Source organism: Panthera leo, chromosome C2, assembly GCF_018350215.1.
Source record: "Panthera leo isolate Ple1 chromosome C2, P.leo_Ple1_pat1.1, whole genome shotgun sequence".
NCBI lineage: Eukaryota > Metazoa > Chordata > Mammalia > Carnivora > Felidae > Panthera > Panthera leo.
Genome location: NC_056687.1, coordinates 84,182,060 through 84,207,616, shown reverse-complemented (window position 1 = coordinate 84,207,616; position 25,557 = coordinate 84,182,060). Strand labels below are relative to the sequence as shown.

The window sequence follows — 25,557 nt, the reverse complement described above, 5'->3', positions numbered from 1 at the left end:
TTATATAAAGTAATACCATAGGGGAAATAGCTTCAACCAAATCTTGAATTGATATTAAAATGTAGGTATAGAAAAGTAAGATTATTACTAGATACACATGCTGAGTAAGAAATAAAAGAAATTCATAGAAATGTCATGTCCGTATAGCTATCACTTCTCAAAAAAATCTTGCCAGGGGCCCAGTTAAATAGATGATTCCTTCTACCTGAAAGAGAGTTAATTGAATTTTCTTGTGTAAATATGATAAATTTCCACTTTATAAGATTTAGGGATAAGATTCAAATTGACATGGAAATAAAATTGACAAACGTTCTGTAATTCTGAGATGTAGTATATTATTTATTACAGAGAAGGATAAGAGGAAACTATAGTAGTTACGTTATATATCTAGGGTGTCAGAATATCATGGTGCTACTTTCACTATGAGTTCCTTTCACTGTTCTATTGGACGCTAGAATTTGTGCAACTCATTAAGCATCCAAATCACTTCATACAGTTACATATTTACTTGGTTTTGTAGATGCCATTTATTTCATCAAAGTAACATGTATTTGTCCCTAGGACATCCTTTCTATATATATTTTCCTTTTAGGTGATTTCTTTTGGTCTAGTGGTTTATAGTACCATTTATATATTGATGGTTCTCAAATTGATATGTATCCTGAAACTATTCCCTGAAGTCCAGCTACACATATACAAATGCTCATGCAACATTTCCACTTGGATATCTTAGGCTTTTCGTGACCACCATGTCACTCTCTCATTTTCTGGTCTGGTCTTTTTTCTTCATATCATTTGTTGCTACCTGTTGTTCTGTTGAATAAATATTTATTACTTTATCTGTTGGCCCTCATTTGAATGTTTAGCTCTGTGAGTGCATAGACTTTGTTTTATATACCAGATTATTTCCAAAGACCAGAACAAAGTCATGTACATATTAGACCTTCAAAAAGCATTTGTTTGATAGATGAATAAATGAATGAATAAACCTATTGAATTTTTTTTAATGTTTATTTTGAGAGAGAGGGAGAGAGAGAGAGAGAGAGAGAGAGCACGCATGTGTACACACGCGAGCTGGTGGAGGGACAGAGAGAGAATCCATGCTGTTAGCATGGAGCCTGACACGAGGCTCAATCTCTTGAGCCAAAATCAAGAGTCAGATGCCTAACAGACTGAGCCATCCAGACTCCCCCGCCTCATTGAACATTTTTTAAAGCAGTGTAAAATGCTGTGATACTTATTGCCCTGATTTTCCAGTATATTTGGCCAAATAGAGACTGGGTTTAATTGAAATGTGATACCACTAACTGAGTTGAGAATGCTGGTGAATTTATATCTGCAAATTAAGAGAGTTTACTATAATAATAACAATTGACAACCAGCCTTCTTCCAAAAATGAGTTAACTAAAAACACATGAAATCTAAAGATAGAAAGTAGGAAGACTACCTCAAACCTGTGTGAGTATGGTTATTTCAGTTAAGTTCTTGACACATCTTGACAACTAAGGCAAAAGAGGAAATATGAAAGGTCATAATTTTCAAAGAGAAAATTTGATCTGTAAAGATTTTCTCCGTTTTTCAGAAACGATTTCAGAACTCAAGAGTTTTTTCTGTTCCTGAGTTTTGTTCATTTAAGAAACACACTCATACCAGAGTGTATCGTTCAGGTTTATATATCCATCACTATACATTAGTAGAACAAATTTTGGAAAAATTATAAAAGTGAAAGCTACTATGTTCTTACCTTCCTTCTCCCCCTTTTAGTCTGCGTTTGTACTTTTATCAAAATAGGAAAAGCTTTGTTATCAGTTATTTATACTTTAATATGAATTAAATTGTTACTTTGTTTTTTTAACTTTTTCCAAACATATTTACATATTAAGTCTTCTCTCTAGTTGTATAATGCAAGATATAGTGCTATGGTAGGTGTCATAGTCTTTGCCCTCTATGAACTTAAAATCTATGAAGCAGGGAAGGTAGGACCAAACACAACAACAATTACAGTTTAATAAGGTACTAGTAAGAGCTAATGAACGGTAGGTGTTCAGAGAAAGGATGGAACCCTTCATTTAGATAAGGAAGGTTTTGTGGAATAAATAATAGAAAAGAGACTTGGGGGGCGCCTGGGTGGCGCAGTCGGTTAAGCGTCCGACTTCAGCCAGGTCACGATCTCGCGGTCCGTGAGTTCGAGCCCCGCGTCAGGCTCTGGGCTGATGGCTCGGAGCCTGGAGCCTGTTTCCGATTCTGTGTCTCCCTCTCTCTCTGCCCCTCCCCCGTTCATGCTCTGTCTCTCTCTGTCCCCAAAAAAAATAAATAAAAAACGTTGAAAAAAAAAAAATTAAAAAAAAAAAAAAAAAAGAAAAGAGACTTGGAATATTAGTAAAATAACAGTTGGTGAAGGAGGTGAAATAGAAACAAACAATTTAAACAAAGGCCCAAATGGAAGAAAAGCCAAGACCTATTTTGGGGAATGACATGTCTGAATAAATGTTTGACCCTGTAGAGGAAAGTATTAAAAGATAATACTGGAAATGTAGGCTGGAAGATTCTTTCCTGTAAGCATTGAGAGTTATTGAGGGGGTTTTGAACAAGGTAGTGAATTAAAATGATGTTTTGGAAACAATCTGGCTGTAAATATGTGGGATGAATTAGAATTTGTGAACTTGTGTTTTAAAAGATAATGTTTTTATTATTGTTGCTCAGCTATTAATGTCATCTGACTGTAAAAGGAATTTTGCTTTTTGACAGTTTCAGAAAAGATATTTTGACCCTCAGTTAAATTTCCCTGTAATTGACATACCACATCTTAACTGGGGTCAGTGTAATTTGAGTAGCTTAAAAATGCTTTCCCAAAAGGTTTCTTCCTGGGGAAAAAAATAGACCTTCAAAGCAATCTTTAATATTTGCTTTATATTTTATACTGTTGTAATATTTTTAGGTAATAGATGTGTATATATTTTTAAAAAATGGAAACAGTACAAAATAGCATATAGTAAAAGCCTCTTATATTCCTAACCCCCCACCCTCCTAGTTTTCCTCCCTTGATGTATTTGTACATTAGTCCCAATATCCATGCAGAGTGTTCACATAGGCATTTTTTTAAACAAATAATAGCATAGAACACAACACATTCTATATCTTATTTTGATCACTTAACCCTATCTCTTGGATATCATTCCATTTTCTGTACTTATGCTACACCGTTGAGTTCTTAAATTTTCTCCGAAATAGCACAAGAAGTCTTTTCCACTTAAAAAAAAAATTACCACTCCTGGCACAAAAAATGGACACTCAGATCAATGGAGCACAATAGAGAACCCAGAAATGGACCCACAAATGTATGGCCAACTAATCTTTAACAAAGCAGGAAACAATATCCAATGGAATAAACACAGTCTCGTCAGCAAGTGGTGCTGGGAAAACTGGACAATGACATGCAGAAAAATGAACCTGGACCACTTCCTTTTACCATACACAAAAATTAACTCAAAATGGAAAGAAGACCTAAATGTAAGACAGGAAGCCATCAAAGTCCTTGAGGAGAAAGCAGGCAAAAACCTTTTTGATCTTGGCTGCAGCAACTTCTTACTCAACATGTCTCCAGAGGCAAGGGAAACAAAAGCAAAAATGAACTATTGGGACCTCATCAAAATAAAAAGCTTCTGCACAGCGAAGGAAACAATCAGCAAAGCTAAAAGGCAACCAACGGAATGGGAGAAGACATTTGCAAATGACCTATCAGATAAAGGGTTAGTATCCAAAATCTATAAAGAACTTATCAGACTCAACACCCAAAAAAACAAATAACCAATGAAGAAATGGGCAAAAGACCTAAATAGATACTTCTTCAAAGAAGATATCCAGATGGCCAACGAACACATGAAAACATGCTCCACATCAGTTGTCACCAGGGAAATACAAATCAAAACCACCATGAGATACCATCTCACAGCTTTCAGAATGGCTAACATTAACAATTCAGGCAACAACAGATGTTGGTGAGGATGCGAAGAAAGAGGATATCTTTGGCACTGCTGGTGGGAATGCAAACTGGTGCAGCCACTCTGGAAAACAGTATGGAGGTTCCTCAAAAAATTAAAACTAGAACTACCCTACAACCCAGCAATTGCACTACTAGGTATTTATCCAAGGGATACAGGTATGCTGTTTTGAAGGGGCACACCCCCCCAATGTTTATAGCAGCACTATCAATAATAGCCAGAGTATGGAGAGAGCCCAAATGTCCATCGATGGATGAATAGATAAAGAAGATGTGTATGTATGTACACACACACACACACACACACACACACACACACACACAATGGAGTATTACTTGGCAATCTAAAAGAGCGAAATCTTGCCATTTGCAACTACGTGGATGGAACTAGAGAGCATTATGCTAAGTGAAATTAGAGAAAGACAAATATCATATGACTTCACTCATATGAGGACTTTAAGGCATAGATCAGATGACCCAACGGAAGGGAAGCAATAATAATATAAAAACAGGGAGGGGGACAAAACATTAGAGACTCTTAAATATGGAGAACAAACAGAGGGTTACTGGAGGGGCTGTGGGAGAGGGGATGGGCTAAATGGGTAAGGGGCATTAAGGAATCTACTCCTGAAATCATTGTTGCACTATTTGCTAAGTAACTTGGATATAAATTAAAAAAATAAAGTAAAAAAAAATTACCACTCCTTAAATATTTAATCAAAGGATTCTTTCTGAAATGCTTATGTCTGTGTCCCTTTTTAATGATGATGCATGTAGCCTACCATATTTTTTTTTTGAGAGAGAGCAAGCACATGAGCATGCACATGTTTCTGTGGGAGAGGGGAGAGAGGGAGAGAGAGAGAGTCTTAATCAGGCTCCAAACCCAGCACAAAGCCCACAGGGCTCAATCTCACAACAGTGAGATCACAACCAGAGTAAAAATCAAGAGTTGGACGCTCTACCAACTGAGCCACCCAGGTACCCCTAGCCTACCATATTTTTTTTGAAATACATATTATAATTCTGTTGGCTTGTTGGTTAAGAAGGTGAAAGAACTCAACCTCAGTTTCAAAATCTATTCATTCTTTTTTTGCTGTTGTATATAATAATGCTCTGTGAATTTATATTTTATGATTTAAAAATATCATTTTTAGGGGTGCCTGGGTAGCTCAGTCAGTTAAGTGTCTGACTCTTGATTTTGGCTCAGGTCATTATCTCATGGTTTATGGGTTTGAGCCCCATGTCGGGCTCCATGCTGACATTGCAGAACCTGCCTGGGATTCTCTCTCTTGCTCTCTCTCCCTGCCCTTTCCCCACTTACACCCACACTTTCTTTCCCCAAATAAATAAATAAATAAATTTTAAAATATCATTTTTACATAGAAGCCGTGGAACCTCTAAACTGAATAGGTGTTAGGAAAAGGTATGAATCAAGAATTACTCCTCAGATTTCTTCTAAGAGCAACTTGGTAGATGGTGATGCCATTTATCAAGATTGGAAACATTGGAAATGCAACAGATTTGGGGGATAACATCATCAATTTAGTTTCGAAATGCTTATTATGACATATCAAAATGGAGATATTAAGAATGCAGATATTCAGGTTTAGAGTCCAGAAAAGAGATACAGGCTAGAGAGACAAATTTCAGGATTTTTTGGAAGACACAGAGATAGAAGAAATCTTGTAGTAGAAAGAGAAGGGTGAAAAAGGGATCCATAAAGGTGACATAGAAGGAGCCTCCTGTAAGGAAATTGAGGAGTAACTAGAGAGGTACTATGAAAACCAGGAATATGTGTAATGACACCAAGGAAAAAGAATGTTTCTAGTAAGAATGAATGTCAAATACCTATGAATGTATGCATCAGACTAGCCTAATATAATTCTGTTGAATAAAATGTTTTGGATAAGTTTTTATGTTTTGTTTTCTCATTTGATAAAAGTATCTTCTAATTATATTAAAAAGGGTATTTTTTTGTTCTTTAATATTTAATAGGGATATGAAGATTGGTTACGACATAACTCAGATAATGAAGTAAATGGAGCTCCTGTTTATGTTGTTCGAAGTGGTGGCCTTGTAAAAACTAGATCAAAAAACATTCGGGTATGCCTTTAGTAAATAATAGAAATCAATTATATATATTGGTATCACACATTCTAATCTATTATATTTTAGTTAAAAGCTTGCTTTCCTGTATTAAAATATTGATAGGCCATCTGTTTAGAAATCAGTAAAAATAAGTCTTTGCCTTTTAAAATCTATATATTCACTTTTCCCCCATAATTCCTTATAGGTGGGTGATATTGTTCGAATAGCCAAAGATGAAATTTTCCCTGCAGATTTGGTGCTTCTGTCCTCAGATCGGCTTGATGGTTCTTGTCACGTTACAACTGCTAGTTTGGATGGAGAAACTAACCTGAAGGTTTGTACATGCATATGTTTGAGTGTTGCCCTGGGTGAACAGAATGTTTTTGGGTTATAGTGATATTTTCCTTTGTTTAACCTGCTAAGGGAAAAATTTTTTAAATCACTGAAACTTTAAAAATGGTAACTTTTTAAAAAAGAAATAATAGTATGTATTTATTTCAAGGGTAGCCTCATTTGGTTTTAGGCAAGTTAAAGAAAAGTGGAAAGTGTTTTTAGGAAAAATGTAATCCTTTAATATTCTGGTACTTTTTTAGATAAGGGATGTGCTCACTTCGGCAGCACATATACTAAAATTAGATAAGGGACACATTTCAGTTTTTCTGTTTTCAGAGCATAAAAGTGAAAATTCACATTTTTCCCTATTAAATTGCTTCATAATAAACTTTGAGCGATAGTGACTTAACACATTTAAATTTTTTTTTTAAATGTTTATTCATTTTTAAGAGAAAGAGAGAGCGTGAGCAGGGGAGGGGCAGAGAAGGAGGGGGACAGAGGATCCAAAGCAAGCTCTGTCTGTGCTGACAGTAGAGATCCCAACGCAGGGCTCAAACCCATGAACCATGAGATCATGGCCCAAGCTGCAGTTGTATGCTTAACCAACTGAGCCACCCAGGCACCCCCACACTTAATTTTTTTATATCCAAATGGCTTCTCTAGATAGGTAACCTCAGTAGCTCCTTTTGCTACTTACTATTTTACAATCTTCTTTCTCCTAAGTGATCTCAAGTACAGTATGCTACAATTTCATCTGAAAAGAGATTTGACATAGATGATATCTAAGTTCCCATTTGGATCCTGAAACTGCAATGTAATCCTTTTTGGTTTTTTTATTTTCCCAGACACACGTGGCAGTTCCCGAAACAGCAGTATTACAAACAGTTGCCAGTTTGGACACTCTTGTAGCTGTGATAGAATGTCAGCAACCAGAAGCAGACTTGTACAGGTATGGCATAGTACTGGATTATTCCCTAAGAAAAGACAGAGCTGCAAAAGTAGAATTATTGGATTAAAGCCCTAATAGGATTTGGCCTTTCAGACATTACAAAAGCATTGGACTAATTTTTATTGTCATGAGCAAAGTAGACATTTATGACTGGACCACTGTTATACCATACACAAAAATAAACTCAAAATGGATTAAAGACCTAACTGTGAGACTTGAAGCCATAAAACTCCTAAAAGAATACTTAAGCAGTAATCTCTTGGACGTCCTCTCTATCAACATATTTATGGATATGTCTCCTCATGCAAGGGAAATAAAAAGGCAAGGATAAACTATTGGGACTACACCAAAATAAAGAGCTTTTGCACAACAAAGGAAGCCATCAACAAAACAAAAAGGCAATCTAATGAATGGGAGAAGATATTTGCAAATAATATATACAGTAAGCAGTTGTGTATATATATGCACAATATATCCAAATATATAAAGAACTTAAAAAATGGGACCTGAATAGACCTTTTTCCAGAGAAGACCTATAGATGGTCAACAGGCACATGAAAAAAATGTTCAGCATCACTGAGCATTAGGGAAATGCAAACCAAAACCATAATGAGGTATCACCTCACACCAGGCAGAATGGCTAGTATCAAAAAGGCAAGAAGTAACAAATGTTGGGAAGGATATAAAGAGAAGAGAACCCCCTCATGTACTGTTGGTAGGAATGTATATTGGTACAAGCACTGTGGAAAGACAGTATAGAAATTCCTCAGAAAGTTAAAAATATAAATACTGTATGATCCAATAATTCCACTCCTGGGTATTTAAAGAAAATGAAAACACTAATTTGGAAAAATGTATGCACCCCTGTGTTTATGGCAGCATTATTTACAGTGGCCAAGACATGGAAGCAACCCAAGTATCTGTTGATAGATCAATGAATATATAAGATGTGGTGTGTATACACACACACACGCACACACACACACACACACACACACACACACAGGAATATTACTCAGCTATCAGAAAGATTGAAATCTTGCCATTTGCAATGACATGAATGGAACTAGAGTGTATTATGCTAAGCAAAATAAGTCAGTCAGAGAAAGACAAATACCATATGATTTCACTCATGTGTGGGATTTCAGAAACAAAACAGGTGAACATATGAGAAGGGCAAAAAAAAGAAAGGGAAGCAAACCATAAGAGACTCTTAATGATAGAGAACAAACTGAGAGTTGATGGATGGAAGATGAGCTAAATGGGTGATGTGTGTTAAGGAGGGTACTTGTTATGATGAGCACTGGGTATTGTGTGTAAGTGATGAATCACTAAATTCTCCTGAAACCAATATTACATTATATGTTAACTAACTACAATTTAAATACAAAATTGGAGGAAATGAAAATCATAATGTAGATCTATGTTTTTGACAGGACGTATTAAGTAGTAGGAAATGTTACCAGCAATACTTATGGCATGATACCATTTTGTTTTTAAAATATATATGTGTCTATATACGGATGAAAAAAAAGTGGAAAACATACTCCAAAACATTAACAGTGTTTATATTTGAGTAGTGGGATTACCAGTCATTGTTGTTTCCCTATTGATGTCTTTTTAAATTGTCTGAATCATTTTATAAAATGTGTGTGTTTCAATGTATGTAGTCTTTATAATCAGGAAAGAGAGTAATGCAGCTATTTCTATGTTGAATCAAATTTAAGTGTGGGTTTGGAGAAATGGTTAAGGAAAGTGCAAAATGAGTTAATCCAGTATGTAACTGGCGTAAATAGATAGGAGTACCTTAGAATCAAGGATAACAGGACAAATGAAATTAAGGAAAATAGGTCTGTTGTTGGAATTTAACGCAGCAAAATTGAGCTGATCACACATCATCTCTGAAAGATGCCCAGGGAAATGGCAGCTGAATTGGTTCTTTGAATCTAAATCCAAAATTAAGGCTGAAATCAGGACTACATAAAATTCCAGTAAGTGGAGATTAAAAAAAAAAAAAAAAAACAACTCCCTGATACAGGGTGCTGAAGGAAGTATATAGAAGTAGGAGATTAGCAAGAAACAATAAAGCCAAAGTCTGCAAGCATCTGTGACTCGGAAACGGGTGGTGGTGGGGGGGGGGGGGCGTGGAGGCAGTAATAATAGGGACATTTAGAAAGGACTGCCAATTTCTTTGTTTAAACGATTAACATGAAAGCTCTGTCTACAGTTTGTTTCAACTTAGAATTTGCCTCACTATAGTAGAAAGTGATTGCATCCTTGAATTGACTATGCTGTGGAGCTTTTCTGGTTGTGGAAGTTGGAACTGAAAAGCCAAGCTGTGAACATCCATTATGATAACAGACCAGGCCACTCACTCTAGATTTCAGGCAACCAAAAGTTATAGAAGGTCTGGAGTTCACGGATAGGTTTTTGCTTACTACTCTATCCCCACCACTTAACTCACACAGTGTCATTGTTCAGTGACTATTCAGTGATGCATGAGTCAGTGAGTGAATGAATGATTCTAGTCACAGTAGACTTTAATAAACTGTGATAAAATGTGTGAGCATTCATTGTGGGCTAGATAATACATTCATCTTTGTATAGAAATATAAATTCTCATGATGACTAAACTAGTAATAATATGTGAAATTTGCATTATCATTTTAAAAACAGTTTTGCATTTACCTTATTCATAGCTGGAGTAGAGATGGCAAGATATTCAGTTTTTTAAAGCTTAATGAGGGGCGCCTGGGTGGCTCAGTCGGTTGAGCGTCCGACTTCAGCTCAGGTCACGATCTCACGGTTCGTGAGTTCGAGCCCCACGTCAGGCTCTGGGCTGATGGCTCAGAGCCTGGAGCCTGCTTCCGATTCTGTGTCTCCCTCTTTCTCTGCCCCGCCCCCATTCATGCTCTGTCTCTCTCTGTCTCAAAAATAAATAAACATTAAAAAAAATTAAAAAAAAAAAAAGCTTAATGACTGATAAGTATTTACTTATGTAATCTCTAACAGAAATAATGGACCATTCCTATATACAAAAGGTTAGTTTTGTTTTATGTGTAAGAATAGTGCCAAAACTGTCAAAAATGCTTCACCCATGGGTGTCATAGGTAATATATCATTGGCTTTTTTGTAACATGTTGAATTCTTTGATAGATTCATGGGAAGAATGATAATAACTCAGCAAATGGAAGAAATTGTAAGGTAAGAATACATTTGCATTATCCAGTTACTTTTATGTGACAGTGTGTTGGGAGGGACTAAAATCAAATTAAAGGGAGAATAGGTAATTGGGCAGCATATCATGGAAAAGGATTAATTTAGAAGCCTGGCTGGCTCAGTCCTAACAGCACGCAACTCGTGATCTCAGCTTCATGAATTCAAACCTCACATTAGGTGTAGAGATTACTTAAAGAATTTTTTTTTAATTAAAAATAAAAATAAATAAAAACATTTAGCATTTCATCTAATAATTTGTAGCAGAAGAAGTAAGGATAAAACAAATCCCATGAAATGATATAAAAATAGTTTAGCAAGATTATTTGTGTACTTGTATTTCTTTTTCTTACAGTGTTAGGTAGTAACAAAAGGAAATAGCCGTTCTTATTCAAATTTTTACACCTTTAAACCCACCACACTGGAAGTCTAGAGTACAAAAAATGTTTTATATAATGTTTGACAAGTATAAATATTATTGTCTTCTTCACTTCAGAATTATTCAGCAAGAACTACAGTATTTAGTGGCCAATATAAATCCTCTTATTTACTCTTTTGATTGGTATTTTTTTTAGTTGGTTGTGTTGGTGTGTTTGCCCTCAATATTCAGGTTAATTTCTGGCCCCTACATGAAAGGCTTTTAAATTATTTCAGAAATGTGCTGATACATTGAGATTACATTGTTACTCATGACCACAAAGCCAAATTTAGAATAAATCTTGGAATCAGCCCTTGAACTTCTAATCCAATTAGCATTGTACCTCTTTTCTAAAGACATGTTCAGTTAATACTGGCTGCATGAAATAAGTTGCTGACATGAAGAGGTAAGCATTTTTTAAATGAAATCCTCAAGACAAGCCACCAAAAAATATCATGATGCCTCGGCACCAGTTCACATTTTTAATAAACATTAACATAGTAGCACATTCAGTAAACTCCTTAACAAGGTCTTTGTAAGTGTAGGATCCCCTGCTGGATAACTATAACTAGCTTTTATTTTGATTTCTAGAGTGACATAGTGGGATATATATGTGGATACATATCTGAATTGCATTAAGATATTGTGGCTGGTAAAGCAAAAGATCAGTTATATTACCCAGCCCTTAAAATGGTTAAAAAGATTAGCCATGTTCTTTGCTGAAGCAGCCTGAGTGAGCTGATGGAATTATCTTTTAATTTGAAGCTTTTTATCATTATATTCCAATTTTATATGCCAGTGTGAGCTCAAAGTTTTTCTGTTCATTGTTGGAACCAGTACCAAGTGGGAAAAAGCTATTTTATGCCTCCTTAATAATTGATTTTGGAATATCCATGGAGTGTGCTCCAAATATGACTATCTAATAAAATCATACTTGTTAACCATGTCCCAAAATGTGGGCCTCTTTGGTTCATTAGATTTTTTAGAGTGTTTGGATTTGCAGACATCTTCAGAATTGGTTCAGATTCTGTTTGATTTGGGTAACTGGATATGTATGTTTCAGAAAAACATAAGGAATATCAACAAAATTAAGGCTTTTTTACTTATCCATAACAGTCTTATCATTTTTCTATCACTAAGAAAATACAATTTCCTTTCTAGTTATTCCTTCTCGTTTTATTTCTCCTTTATGGAGAGAAATTCAAACAGCAAGAAGACCTGTGCTCCAAGAAGTATGCAATGCAAGTAGTCAAGTTATAGTTGATCTTGCCTAGAAAAAGTACTAACTCACTTACTACTTTGTTTTATAATCCAGTATAATTTTAACTATGCAGAATTGATGCATTTATACACAAATCATACTATAATTCATGTTTATATTGCATTTTAGAACCTTTAATTTTGTTCATAAATTTAAAATTTCATCATGTTAAACATTTTTAATCATTGGTTAATCTTTTGCTGTGTTTTATGTTTAAAAATCTTGAAACAGATGGCTTTGTGAGTTTATTTACAGGGGTAATCTTATTTCTGAGCCACTGATCTTAAAGTGACTGAAATGCTAAAGCAGGTATTTGTTGTTATGGTCACTAACATCATAATTGACCTAAACTGCTTTATAGTAACTGAGATTTTGGTTTTATATGAAAGCAGAGTTATAACTATGTTCAGGTATTTTCTGCTAAAGGTGGCCATTTTAGAATGTAATTGAATTTTTAATATATTCAACTTTTTTTTTTTTTTTTAATCCCCCTTAGGCCTCTGGGGCCAGAGAGTCTCTTGCTTCGTGGAGCCAGGTTAAAAAATACAAAGGAAATTTTTGGTTTGTATATATTGAAAATTTCTAATTATGGATTCGTGTTGATGCTTTATATAAAATATTTTTTAAAACATAGCTTTTGTGGTCTTTTGGTTGGATAATTTACTTAATCAAATATTGTCTAGGATAATTTTCTTACAAAGATTGTGTAAAAATAATTTTGTATATTTTTGTTGTTGATTCCTATTTTTGAATAATAGGCTAGAACCTGGCTCTGTTGTTTGTGGATACTTGTGAAACACTGCTAAGAAGATAATTCTGGCAGTTCTGTTAATGGTGGTTGAGAACCAATGTAATCTGACATCATGGTTCAGTAAACCACCTGTATAATTCCATTATTATTCTTAGATTGTATTCAACTGCTGACTCATTCTTTCATCCATTCAACAAATTTTTATTGACCTGTGACCATGTGGCAGGTATTATTGGAATGTATACTGACTGAATCAAAAGGCCGAATAAATAGTGCTCTAGTGTTGGAGATCTAAATTAATTCACATGTTCTGAGTCAACTCTAGGCAAATCGTGAAGTCTTGATAATCTTTAGCTGTCAACTATCTCCTCCCATTTTGGGAATGGCCCTTCATATACTGCCCAGCCTGTGTTATTCACTGAATGTTTACAGCTTTTGAGGTTCTCTTCTTCACTCCCTTTTTTCCTATTAACTGTGTTATATCTTATCACTCAGTATGAGGCTCTCTGATAAAGAAATGCATATACTTATGAAAACAGAAAATAGGGGCCCCTGGGTGGCTCAGTCGGTTAAGCATCCAACTCTTGATTTCAGCTCAGATCATGATTTCACAGTTCAAGAGTTCAAACTGCACGTTGGGCTCTGTGCTGACAGTGCAGAGCCTGCTTGGGATTCTTTCCCTCTTCCTCTCTCTCTGTCCCTCTCTGCCTGTCTCTCTAAAATAAGTAAGCTTTAAAAATTAAAAAGAAAAGAAAAGAAAACGGAAAATAGAAAGTGTTGGTGAGGATGTAGAATACTAGGAACTCTCATTTGAGTGCTGGTGGGAATATAAAATGTCACAGCCAGTGAACAATAGTGTGGCAGTTCCTCAGTAAGTTAAACTTAGAATTATCATATGACCCAGCAATTCTACATATAACCCAGCAGTTCTACTCCTAGATATGTATCCAAAAGAATTGAAAGTAATTGTTCAGACAAAGACTTGTCCAAGATATTCATAGCAGCAATATTCAATAGCCAAAGGGTAGAAACCGCACAAATATCCATCAACTAATGAATGGATAAACAAAGTGTAGGATACTCATATAATGAAATATTATTCACTCATAAAAAATGAATTCTACTGATGAATGCTATAATATGGATAAACCTTGAAAACATGCTTAGTAAAAGTAGCCAGACACAAAAGGCGTATATGATTCCATTTACTTGAAATAATCGGAATAGGCAAATTCACAGACACAGAGACTAGATTTGTGGTTCCCAGGGGCTGAGGAGTGGAGGGGAATGGGGCATGATTGCTTAATGGGTACAGGGTTTTCTTTGAGGGTAATAAAAGTGTTTTCAAGTTAGTGAGGGTTGCACAACATTGTGATTGTACTGAGTGCCACCGAATTGTACACTTTAAGATGATTAAAATGGTAAACTGTATGTTATGTATATTTTTACCACAGTTAAAAACAAACAAACAAACACCATAATGATGTTCTGATGACCAAAGCCAGAGAAAACCTTCAGGGCTTTTAGACCCTCTCATGTAATGCTATATTTTAACACATCTCCCTGGCAGGAACACCTTTCACATTCTTAAAATGTGTGTTTGCCTTTAGTTGGGTCTACTGGTATCTGCTGCAGCACCACCTCTCTCTCTTACATCATTCTGGCTGATTTCTCACATTTCTGTAATTTCAGTACCCTTTGTCATCTGCGTCATAATCCCTGCCTTTAAAGAATGGTGAAAATTCCAGGACAAATTTTTAGGAAAAAGGCATGTTGAATCCTATACTACTTCTCAGCTTTCACTATATAAGGATGGGTGTGAATATTTATTGATCATCTCTCTGTTTCTAGGCATTTTCCTACTTTGTCATACAAATATCACAGCAATTCTGTGAGGTATATTTTCCTATTTAAAGATGGGGAGGGAAACAGACTCAGATTAAATAACTCGCCCAAGGACACAGAGCTAGTAAGTGGCAGAGGCAGCACTCAAATCAAGGTCTAACTACAAAGTTTGTTATAAAGCTGGTCTTACCTAATTTCATCTACTTCCCAATTTTAGGCTGTTAATACTATCATTTTTGCTCATCCCAGTCATTCACATAGGCACACATTTTTATTTTATTTTATTTTATTTTTTTAAACATTTATTTATTTTCGAGAGACACAGAGTGTGAGTGGGGCAAGGGCAGAGAGAGAGGGAGACACAGAATCCAAAATAGGCTCCAGGCTCTGAGCTGTCATTACAGAGCCTGACGTGGGGCTTGAACTCAGTAACCATGAGATCATGACCTGAGCCAACATCAGCTGCTTAACCGACCGAGCCACCCAGGTGCCCCAGTAGGCACACGTTTTTAAAATAGTACTTTCCTGGGGCGCCTGGGTGGCGCAGTCGGTTAAGCGTCCGACTTCAGCCAGGTCACGATCTCGCGGTCCGTGAGTTCGAGCCCCGCGTCAGGCTCTGGGCTGATGGCTCGGAGCCTGGAGCCTGTTTCCGATTCTGTGTCTCCCTCTCTCTCTGCCCCTCCCCCGTTCATGCTCTGTCTCTCTCTGTCCCAAAAATAAATAAAAAACGTTGAAAAAAAAATTTAAAAAAAATAAAATAGTACTTTCCTTTTGTTTACTTAATTTCTTCTGACAGATTTCCATATTATTTCTCTAGTGGTAGAAAATTATGTCTAGACTTCACAGATTCTGGCATTCAGAGCCTTTCGAACTCTGACCTCATTCCATTGCTCATGAAAACCTAACAGAAAGTGCTTTTCCATTTCTGTCTTTGTTAACACTTTTTGCTCTATCTATAATGGCCTTCCCTGCCATCTTTACGTTTTCAAATCCTTTTCTTCCATCAGTTCCAGCTCTAATAATATCTCTCATTCAGATATATTAATTATAACTCAGAAACGGAACCCCCATGCCTTCCCCTTCCAGCAGGTTAAGCGACTGGAGTTCTTCAAAATTGGACTTGGAAAGCCTTTTAAAAACTCCAGAAAGACTTAAAGAAAGCCAAATTGTAACAACAATCAGACAGTACACTCCCTTTCATGCTAGTGAGTACATCTGTTTGGTGAAATATGCTAGATTATTTTTAAAGAGTGTTTTGTTTTGCAGGTGTTGCTATATACACTGGAATGGAAACAAAGATGGCATTAAATTATAAGAGCAAGTCACAGAAACGATCTGCAGTAGAAAAGTAAGAAAGTTGTCTATTTTCATTTATTTACACATGAATATGTCTATGTATTCATATATGTATAAAATACTATGTATATAAAAATACATGTCAGTCAACAAAAGATGGTATTCTTGAGGATAGGGATGTATACATGTAGCATTTTGCACAATGTTTGGCATATAGTAGGTGCTAGATTATAACTTTAAATTAACAGCTTTAAAATAATACTATTGGATAATAATGGAATCACTTGATCAGACTAATCCTCCTGCAGATAGCAATTATGAAATCTGGACAAAAATTTTTTTACATAAACAGGTATCTGAAAATACAGGAGGGTATTTTCCCATAACTTCTTACCTGAAGGCACTCCCTAATTCATGTGCTACATAGGGCATCGTAGAGCCTGAGCTTCACAAGATTTAAGTGTTGGAAGACAAGGTTTAAAGCTAGAAAAACAACTAGACAGAGGTAAAACTGTGTAGGGGAGGGAGCTACAGAAGGGAATGAACTCTGTACATAAATTATGCCCAGATCTTTGACTATTAGACCTATACATGTGCAAGAGAGACCCTGGTGGGCTTAGCAGAAAAACAGTATCAGGAGGCGGGAAGAACAGAACATAGGATTTTGCTGTTGTCTATTGCAGTGGAAACAGAGTTTGATGTTTGAACCTAGCCGAGTTAACTTCCTGCTGGAATGAAAATCAGCACTCTTATGAAGAACATAAAAGAGTACAGTCTTTACAACCTGCTATTTATAAGATTTAGTATGTAATCAAAAATAAGTAGACATATGAAGAAAATGTAATTTGTATTCAAGAGAAGAAGCATTCAATAGAAATTGTCTCCATAATGTTCTGTATCTTGCAGTTAACAGACAAGGTCTTTAGAGCAGATATGATAAGTATTTTTAAGGGCCTAAAAAATGTGACTAAACACATGTAAAATATCAGCAAAGAAATGGAAAATACAGAAAACAGTATGGAGGTTCCTCAAAAAGTTAAAAGTAGAACTGCCCTGTGATTCAGCAATTACACTACTAGGTGTTTACCCAAAGGATACAAAAACACTGATTTGAAGGGATACATGCCCCCTGATATTTATACTGGCACTATCACCAATAACCAAATTACGGAAAGAGCCCAAATGTGCACCAACTGATGATTGGATAAAGATATGGAGTGTGTATGTATGTATGTATGGTATATACACACACTGGAATATTACTCAGCCATCAAAAAGAATGAACTTGCCATTTGTAACATGGATGGAGCTATGGAGTATTACGCTAAGTGAAATAAGTCAGAGAAAGACAAATACCATACCATATTATTTCACTCACATGTAGAATTTAAGAAACAAGTGAATATAGTGGGGAACAAAAAGAGGCAGACCAAGAAACAGATTCTTAACTATGGAGAACAAACTGATGGTTATCAGAGGGGAAGTGAGGTGGGGGATGGGTTAAAAGGCGATGGTTATTAAAGAGAGCACTTGTGAAGAGCACCAGGTGTTGTATGTGATTGATGAATCACTAAATTCTATACCTGAAACTAGTGTGGCACTGTATGTTAACTAACTGGAATTTAAATAAAAATTTGAGGGGAAAAAAAAAGAAATGGAAACTATAAAGAGAATTCAGCAGATATTCTTGAGTTGAAAATCTAATTACTGAAATGTAAATGTCATTAGATGGGCTCAATACCAGATTGAGGAAGGCAGCAGAAATTGGCGGTGAATTTTAAAAAGCAATAGAAATTATTCAGTCTGAAGAACAGGGAGAAAAAAGATTGAAGAAAAAATGAACAGAATTTCAGAACCATGTGAATACACAATATTAAGCTATTTAGCATAATTCTAATTGAGTCCTTCCCCAAAGAGGAGAGAACAGTAGGGGCAGAATAAAAATATCTGAAAAAATAATAATGGCAAATTTCTTGAATTTGAAAAAACACAGAGTGGTAATTTAAATCCAGCAAATCAAAATTTGTGGACTCAAAGCAAAGCCTAAATTAAAGAGAAATTTCGAGCTATAAGTGTTTACATAAGAGAGGAAGAAAAGCTTAAAATAGTCATCTAGGTTTTTACCTTAGGAAGCAAGATAAAGAGAGTAATTATACCCAATCAGAGAAGAAAGAGAACAGATACTAAAGATGTGAGCTGGGGCGCCTGGGTGGCTCAGTCAGTTAAGGGTCTGACTTCAGCTCAGGTCACGATCTTGCAGTCTGTGAGTTCAAGCCCCGCGTCGGGCTCTGGGCTGATGGCTCAGAGCCTGGAGCCTGCTTCCGATTCTGTCTCCCTCTCTCTCTGACCCTCCCCCATTCATGCTCTGTCTCTCTCTGTCTCAAAAATAAATAAAAACGTTAAAAAAAATTTTTTTTTTAAAAAAAAAGATGTGAGCTAAAACCAATAGAAGAGAAAACAAATAATAGACAAAATTAACAAAGCTGAAACTGGTTCTTTGGAAATAATAACAAAATTAATAAATCTCTACTTTCTCAATCTAGATTGAGGGATTAAAGGGGAAAAAAAGAGATGTATTAGGAGAGAGAGAGAAAACTAAAAAATTACCAACATCAAGAATGGAAAACAAGATAGTACAGATCCTACCTACTGTGGTCACTTTATCCACAGATAAAGAAATATGATGAAACACTTTATTTAACTACATTTTTTTAACTTAAATGAAGTGGACAAATTCTTTGAAAACACAACATATAAAAATTAACACAGGAAGAGACAGAAAATCTAAATAACCCTATCAAAGAGATTTAATTTATATAAAATATATATTATATATTTTATATATATTATATATATTATATATACTATAAAATATTATCTATAAAATATTATATATAAAAATATTAAAAAATAAAAAAATATGTCCACACAAAGGGATAGCCTTTTCAACACACAATGCTGGAACAGTTAGACATCCATATGCCAGAAACCAAATTTTCACCCTTCTCTTCACCACATACAAAAACTAACTCAAAATAAAACCTATACATAAGAACTTAATCTGTAAAACGTGGGAGAAAATACTTGTGACTTTGGGTTAAGGAAACATTTGTTTGATGGGAAACATACAAAAAAGGAACCAAAAACCAAACCAAAAATTGATAAATTTCATCAAAATTAAAAACTTCAGCATACCTGAAGCTGATATGACATTGTATGTCAATGTTAAAAAAAATTAATGCTTGTATTTCAAAAGACACTGCTGAAAAAATGAAAACACAAGCCACAGACTAGGAAAAATACTTACAAAGCACATATTTTGTAAAGGACTCCTATCCAAAATATGCATTTTCACAACTTCTTTTCAACATTATTCTAGAAGCCTTATTCGGTGTCACCAGACAAAGAAATAAAAGGCATAAGTATTAGAAAGAACTAAAATTGTCCTTACTGGAGGACACATGATTTGTCACATAGCTGTACGCATTCAAAATTAAAACTATTGGAACTAATAAGTTTTACAAGGCCAAAACATGGTGAGAGATATTAAAGATTTATCCATTAAATAAATGACAAAATCACACTAATAGATTGGCAGGCTCAGTATTGTTAAGCTGTCAGGTGATGTCTTGATTGTTTCAATCCTAGTTAAAATCCCTGCAAACTTTTTTGTGGTAATTGACAAGATGATTCTAAAATGAATATTGAAATGCACTAGCTAAAATGCATACATAGAATACATAAAGAAAATAGCCCCTTGAAAGAAAGCTGTAGGGGATGCCTAGGTGCCTCAGTCAGTTGAATGTCTGGCTCTTGACTTTGTCTCAGGTCATGGTCTCAAAGTTGGTGAATTCAAGTCCCATATTGTGCTCTGTGCTGACAGCATGGAGCCTGCTTGGGATTCCCTCTCTCCCCCTCTCTCTCTGCCCCTGCCCTGCTCGTGTGCTCTGTTTCTCTCTCTCTCTCTCTCAAAATAAATAAATAAACTTTAAAAATTGAAAAGAAAAGAAAGCTGTAGGATTTATATTCCCTGACTTTAAGACTTATTATAAAGCTGGTGAAGGGACCAGGGTTGAAGGGGTGGAAGGCAGATGGGATATGGAAAATGAGTTCAGATTAAGGGAACTAATACCTTACTGGAAGACAGGCACAGTAGATGTCTATCTGTCTGGAGTGAGAGCTCAATGGGAATTAGAGGATGTCGAGAAGGAGGATCCAGGTTTTAGTAAAGAAGATTTTGGCGTTTAGTCTGAAAAACTGTTGATTGAAAGTATATAGTAGAGGGGGATATCCAACATGGCAGAGAAGTAGGGGAACCTGAAGTTCCCTCTCAAACACAGCAGTGTTGAGGGCAAGGGCCTTTGAATTCCAAGAGTCTGGGCTGTAGAGTGACAGAGACATGTCCATGGGGACAACCTGGCAGGCCATACATGCGTGATTGCAAACTGGGAGAGATAAAATGTGCAGTGTAGGCACGGAGGGGAGAGATCCCCTTCTGCAGACAAAGGGAAGAAAAAGAGAGGCTGTGGAAGTGCAGGACTGTATTTGAACAAGAGAAAAACCATGGACTGGGGACGGAGAAAGAGCCAATCTCTAACTGTGGGGCTTTCTTTGGACTGGGGCTGACTGCCCAGTTCACGCACCTGGGGAGGAAGGGAGCTAGCCCCAGGCTCAGTAACTAGTTCAGAGGCGCAGTCTGCAGTGGGAGAAAGCGATTCCCTCTCTCGAGTGCTGTGGGAAGAAGGTATATAACCATTCAAAGGACAAGAGACCCTGCCTGTGCTCACCAGCCAGAGGCCATTTATCAGCGGTGTGGAGTGGCACTTCCCTGGAACCAGGACACACAGAGTGGGACCCTTTAAGACATTGGGGTTTAAATCCCAGCTGAGCACCAGGGAGGTGCAGGAGTTGGCAGAGCGGGACAAACCACCTAGTTCATGCCAGTGCGTCACTGAGAGGAGGCCCTCCATCTATGGAGTGGAGTGGCACTTCCCTGGAACTGGGGTGTGCAGAGCGGGACCCTTTAAGACATCTGGGTTTGAATCCCAGACAAGCCCCAGGGAGGCATGGGAGACTGTGGAGTGGAAAAAAAACAAGGCCCACTTGCGCCAGCATAGTACTGTGAGGCACTCTGTGAACAGAGTGGTTTGAGACACCCAGTTTTTGCATTTTCTGATTTAATTCATGGGCAATTTTCTTCCTTTTCTCCTTCTTATTTCGTCCCTCCTCTAGTCTGGTTGTTCTGGTTGTTGGTTTGTTTAAGCAGACATATTTACTCTATTCTATTTATACCTGTTCTATATCTCTTTCTTTATTTTCCTTTCTCTCTCTAGATTAAGCCATGTAGTTTTTCTACCTGGTCAATTTTTTTTCCCTGCCCCTGTCATTTTTCTCTTTGTATGGGATAAGGCCTTCCACCAACACTGCCCTATCCCCCAACCCTGTTGTTTGTTATTGTGATGGTGGTAGGTTTGGTTTTTTTTTCTTTCCCAGAGCTACTTCAATGAACAAATCAAAGCACATCTGGTGGAGGGTCCAAAACATCACTACGAGTAGGGAGGTAAAACAACCAGAGTCACAACAACAGAGAGCAAGTAACACACTCCAAAAAACACTTCCTGAAGGGCCAGGTCCTGGACAGTGCTCACAGGTGCAGGACACATAATAGCTTTTAAAATACATAAGAGACAGAAAACTAGCCAAAATGATGAAACAGAAGAATTCTCCTCAAAAAAAAATTCCAGGAAGAAATGACAACTAAAGACTTGATCAAAACAGATATAAACAATATATCTGATCAAGAATTTAGAATAATAGTCATAAGATTAATCGCTGGGCTTGACAAAAGCATAGAAGACAGCAAAGAATCTATTGCTGCGAGATCAAGGAATAAAAAATAGTCATGACAGATTTAAAAAATGCTGTAAATGAGGTGCAAAATAAACTGGATGTGCTGACAGGATTGAAGAGGCAAAGGGGAGAATAAGTGAAATAGAAGATAAAATTATGGAAAAAGATGAAGCTGAGAATAAGAAAAAAAATTCTAGACCACGAGGGGAGAATTTGAGAACTAAATGATGAAATGAAATGTAATAATATCCATATCATAGGAGGTCCAGAAGAAGAAGAGAGAGAGAGAGAGAAGGTGTACTTGGACAACTCATAGCTGAGAACTTCACAATTTGGGGAAGGAAACAGATATTGAAATCCAGGAGGCACACAACTCTCTTCAGACATAATAGGAATCTATCTTCTACACGATATATCATAGTGAAACTGGCAAAACACAAAGATGAAAAGAGAATTCTGAAAGCAGGTAGGGACAAACGGGCCTTAACCTACAAGGGTAGACACGTAAGAGTAGTAGCAGACCTATCTACTGAAACATGGCAGGCCAGAAGGAAGTGGCAGGAAATATCAATGTGCTGAATGGGAAAAATATGCAACCAAGAATCCTTTATCCAACAAGGCTGCTGTTGTTCAGAATAGAAGGAGGGATAAAGGTTTTCCCAGCCAAACAAAAACTGAAGGAATTCATCACCACTAAACCAGCCTTCTAAGAGATCCTAAGGGAGACTGTTAGAATGTTGCAAAGGACCAGAGACATCATTATAAGCATGAAACCTACAGATAATACAATGACACTAAGTCCGTATCTTTCAGTAATAACACTGAATGTAAATGGACTAAATGCTCCAATCAAAAGACATACGGTATCAGAATGGATTAAAAAACACAAGACCCATCTATTTGCTGTCTACAAGAGACCCGTTTTAAACCTGAGGACACCTTCAGATTGAAAGTGAGGGGATGGAGAACCATCTATCATGCTACTGGAAGTCAAAACAAAGCTGGAGTACCCATACTTACATCAGACAAACTAGATTTTAAACTAAAGGTTGTAATGAGATGAAGAAGGGCTTTATATCATAATTATGGGGTCTATCCATCAAGAAGAGCTAACAATTACAAATGTTTATGCACCCAATTTGGAAGCACCCAAATATATAAAATAATTCACAAACATTAGCAACCTTATTGATAAAAATGTGGTAATTGCAGGGGACTTTAATACTCCACTTACAGCAGTGGACAGATTTTGTAGACAGAAAACCAATAAAGAAACAATGGCCCTGAATGATACACTGGACCAGATGGGCTTGACAGATATATTCAGAACTTTTCATCCAAAAGAAGCAGAATACACATTCTTCTCAACTGCACATGGAATATTCTCCAAGATAGATCACATAGTAGGTCACAAAACAGCCCTCAATAAATATAAAAGAATTGAGATCATACTGTACACATTTTCAGATCACAATGCTATGAAACTTGAAATCAACCACAGGAAAAAGTTTGGAAAGCCTCCAAATGCATGGAAGTTAAAGAACATCCTACTAAATAATGGGTCAACCAGGCAATTAAAGAAGAAATTTAAAAATATATGGAAACAAATGAAAATGAAAACATGACAGTCCAAACCTTTTGGGATGCAGCAAAGGCAGTCCTAAGAGGAAAATACATTGCAATCCAGACCTATCTCAAGAAATAAGAAAAATCCCAAATACAAAATCTAACAGCACACCTAAAGGAACTAGAAGCAGAACAGCAAAGAAACCCCAAGGCCAGGAGAAGAAGAGAAATAATAAAGATTAGAGCAGAAATAAACAATATAGAATCCAAAAAAAAAAAAAAAAAGAGTAGAACAGATCAATGAAACTAAGAGTTGTTTTTTTGAAAAAATAAAATTGATAAACCCCTAGCCAGACTTCTCAAAAAGAAAAGATATTGGACCCAAATAGGTAAAATCATGAATCAAATTGGACTTATCACAACCAACCCCTCAGAAATACAAACAATTATCTGAGAATACTATGAAAAATTATATAACAGCAAACTGGACAACCTGAAAGAAATGGACAAATTCCTAGACACCCACACACTACCAAACTCAAATTGGAAGAGATAGAAAATTTGAACAGACCCATAACTAGTGAAGAAATTGAGTCAGTTATCAAAAATCTCCCAACAAATTAGAGTCCTGGGCTGGATGGCTTCCCAGGGGAATTCTACCAGCCATTTAAAGCAGAGTTGATACCTATCTTTCTCAAGCTATTCCAAAAAACAGAAATGAAAGCGGACTCATTCTATGAAGCCAGCATTACCTTGGTTCCCATACCAGACAGAAACCCAGCAAAAAAAGAGAATTATAGGCCAATATCCCTGATGAACATGGATACAAAAATTCTCAACAAGATACTAGCAAATTGAATTCAACAGCATATAAAAAGAATTATTCACTATGATCAAGTGTTCATTCCTGGGCTGCAGGGCTGGTTCAGTATTCACAAATTAATCAGTGTGGTACATCACATTAATAAAAGAAAAGATAAAAACCACATGATCCTGTCAATAGATGCAGAAAAAGCATTTGACAAAATAACAGCATCCTTTCTTAATAAAACCCTCAAGAAAGTCAGGATAGAACATCATAAAAGCAATATATGAAACAGCATAAAAGCAATATATGAAAAGCCCACAGCTAATATCCTCAATGGGGAAAAACTGAGAGCTTTCCCCCTGAGATCAGGAACACGACAGGAATGTCCACTCTCATGACTGTTGTTTAACATAGTGTTGGAAGACCTAGCATCAGCAGTCAGCAAAATGAAATAAAAGGCATCAAAATTGGCAAAGAAGAAGTCAGACTTTCACTTTTTGCAGATGACATGATACTCTACATGAAAAACCTGAAAGACTCTACCAAAAAGCTGCAGGAACTGAAACAATTCAGCAAAGTCACAGGATACAAAATCAATGTACAGAAGTTGGTTGCACTTCTATACACCAATAATGAAGCAACAGAAAGAGAAAAATCAAGACGTCGATCCCAATTACAGTTGCACCAAGAACCATAAAATACCTAGGAATAAACCTAACCAAAGATGTAAAAGATCTGTATGCTGAAAACTACAGAAAACTTAGGAAGGAAATTGAAGAAGACACAAAGAAATAGAAAAACATTCCATGCTCATGGATTGGAAGAATAATATTGTTAAAATGTCATTACTACCCAAAGCAATCTACATATTCAATGCAATCCCAAGCAAAATTGCACTAGCATTCTTCTCAAAGCTAGAAAAAACAATCCCAAAATTTGTATGGAACCACAAAAGACCTGGAATAACAAAAGTAATGTTGAAAAAGGAAACTAAAGCAGGAGGCATCACAATCCCAGACTTTAGCCTCTATTACAAAGCTGTAATCATCAAGACAGTATGGTATTGGCTCCAAAACACACACACAGACCAATGAAATAGAATACACAACCCAGAATTGGACCCACAAATGCATGGCCAACTAATCTTTGACAAAGCTAGAAAGAGTATCCAATGGA

General features: G+C 36.3%; 1 protein-coding gene across 9 annotated transcripts in view; it reads left to right on the top strand.

The window, feature by feature from the left end:
- The window catches only part of ATP11B (ATPase phospholipid transporting 11B (putative)), a 130,292-nt gene that overhangs the window by 36,563 nt on the left and 68,172 nt on the right, over window positions 1-25,557 (top strand). For all 9 annotated transcript variants that reach the window (XM_042902946.1, XM_042902945.1, XM_042902952.1 and 6 more), the window contains exons 5-10: window positions 5,996-6,103; window positions 6,294-6,422; window positions 7,267-7,370; window positions 10,527-10,574; window positions 12,762-12,826; window positions 16,128-16,209. In XM_042902946.1, the coding sequence (XP_042758880.1) occupies window positions 5,996-6,103; window positions 6,294-6,422; window positions 7,267-7,370; window positions 10,527-10,574; window positions 12,762-12,826; window positions 16,128-16,209 (536 nt within the window). The remainder of the gene's footprint in view (window positions 1-5,995; window positions 6,104-6,293; window positions 6,423-7,266; window positions 7,371-10,526; window positions 10,575-12,761; window positions 12,827-16,127; window positions 16,210-25,557) is intronic.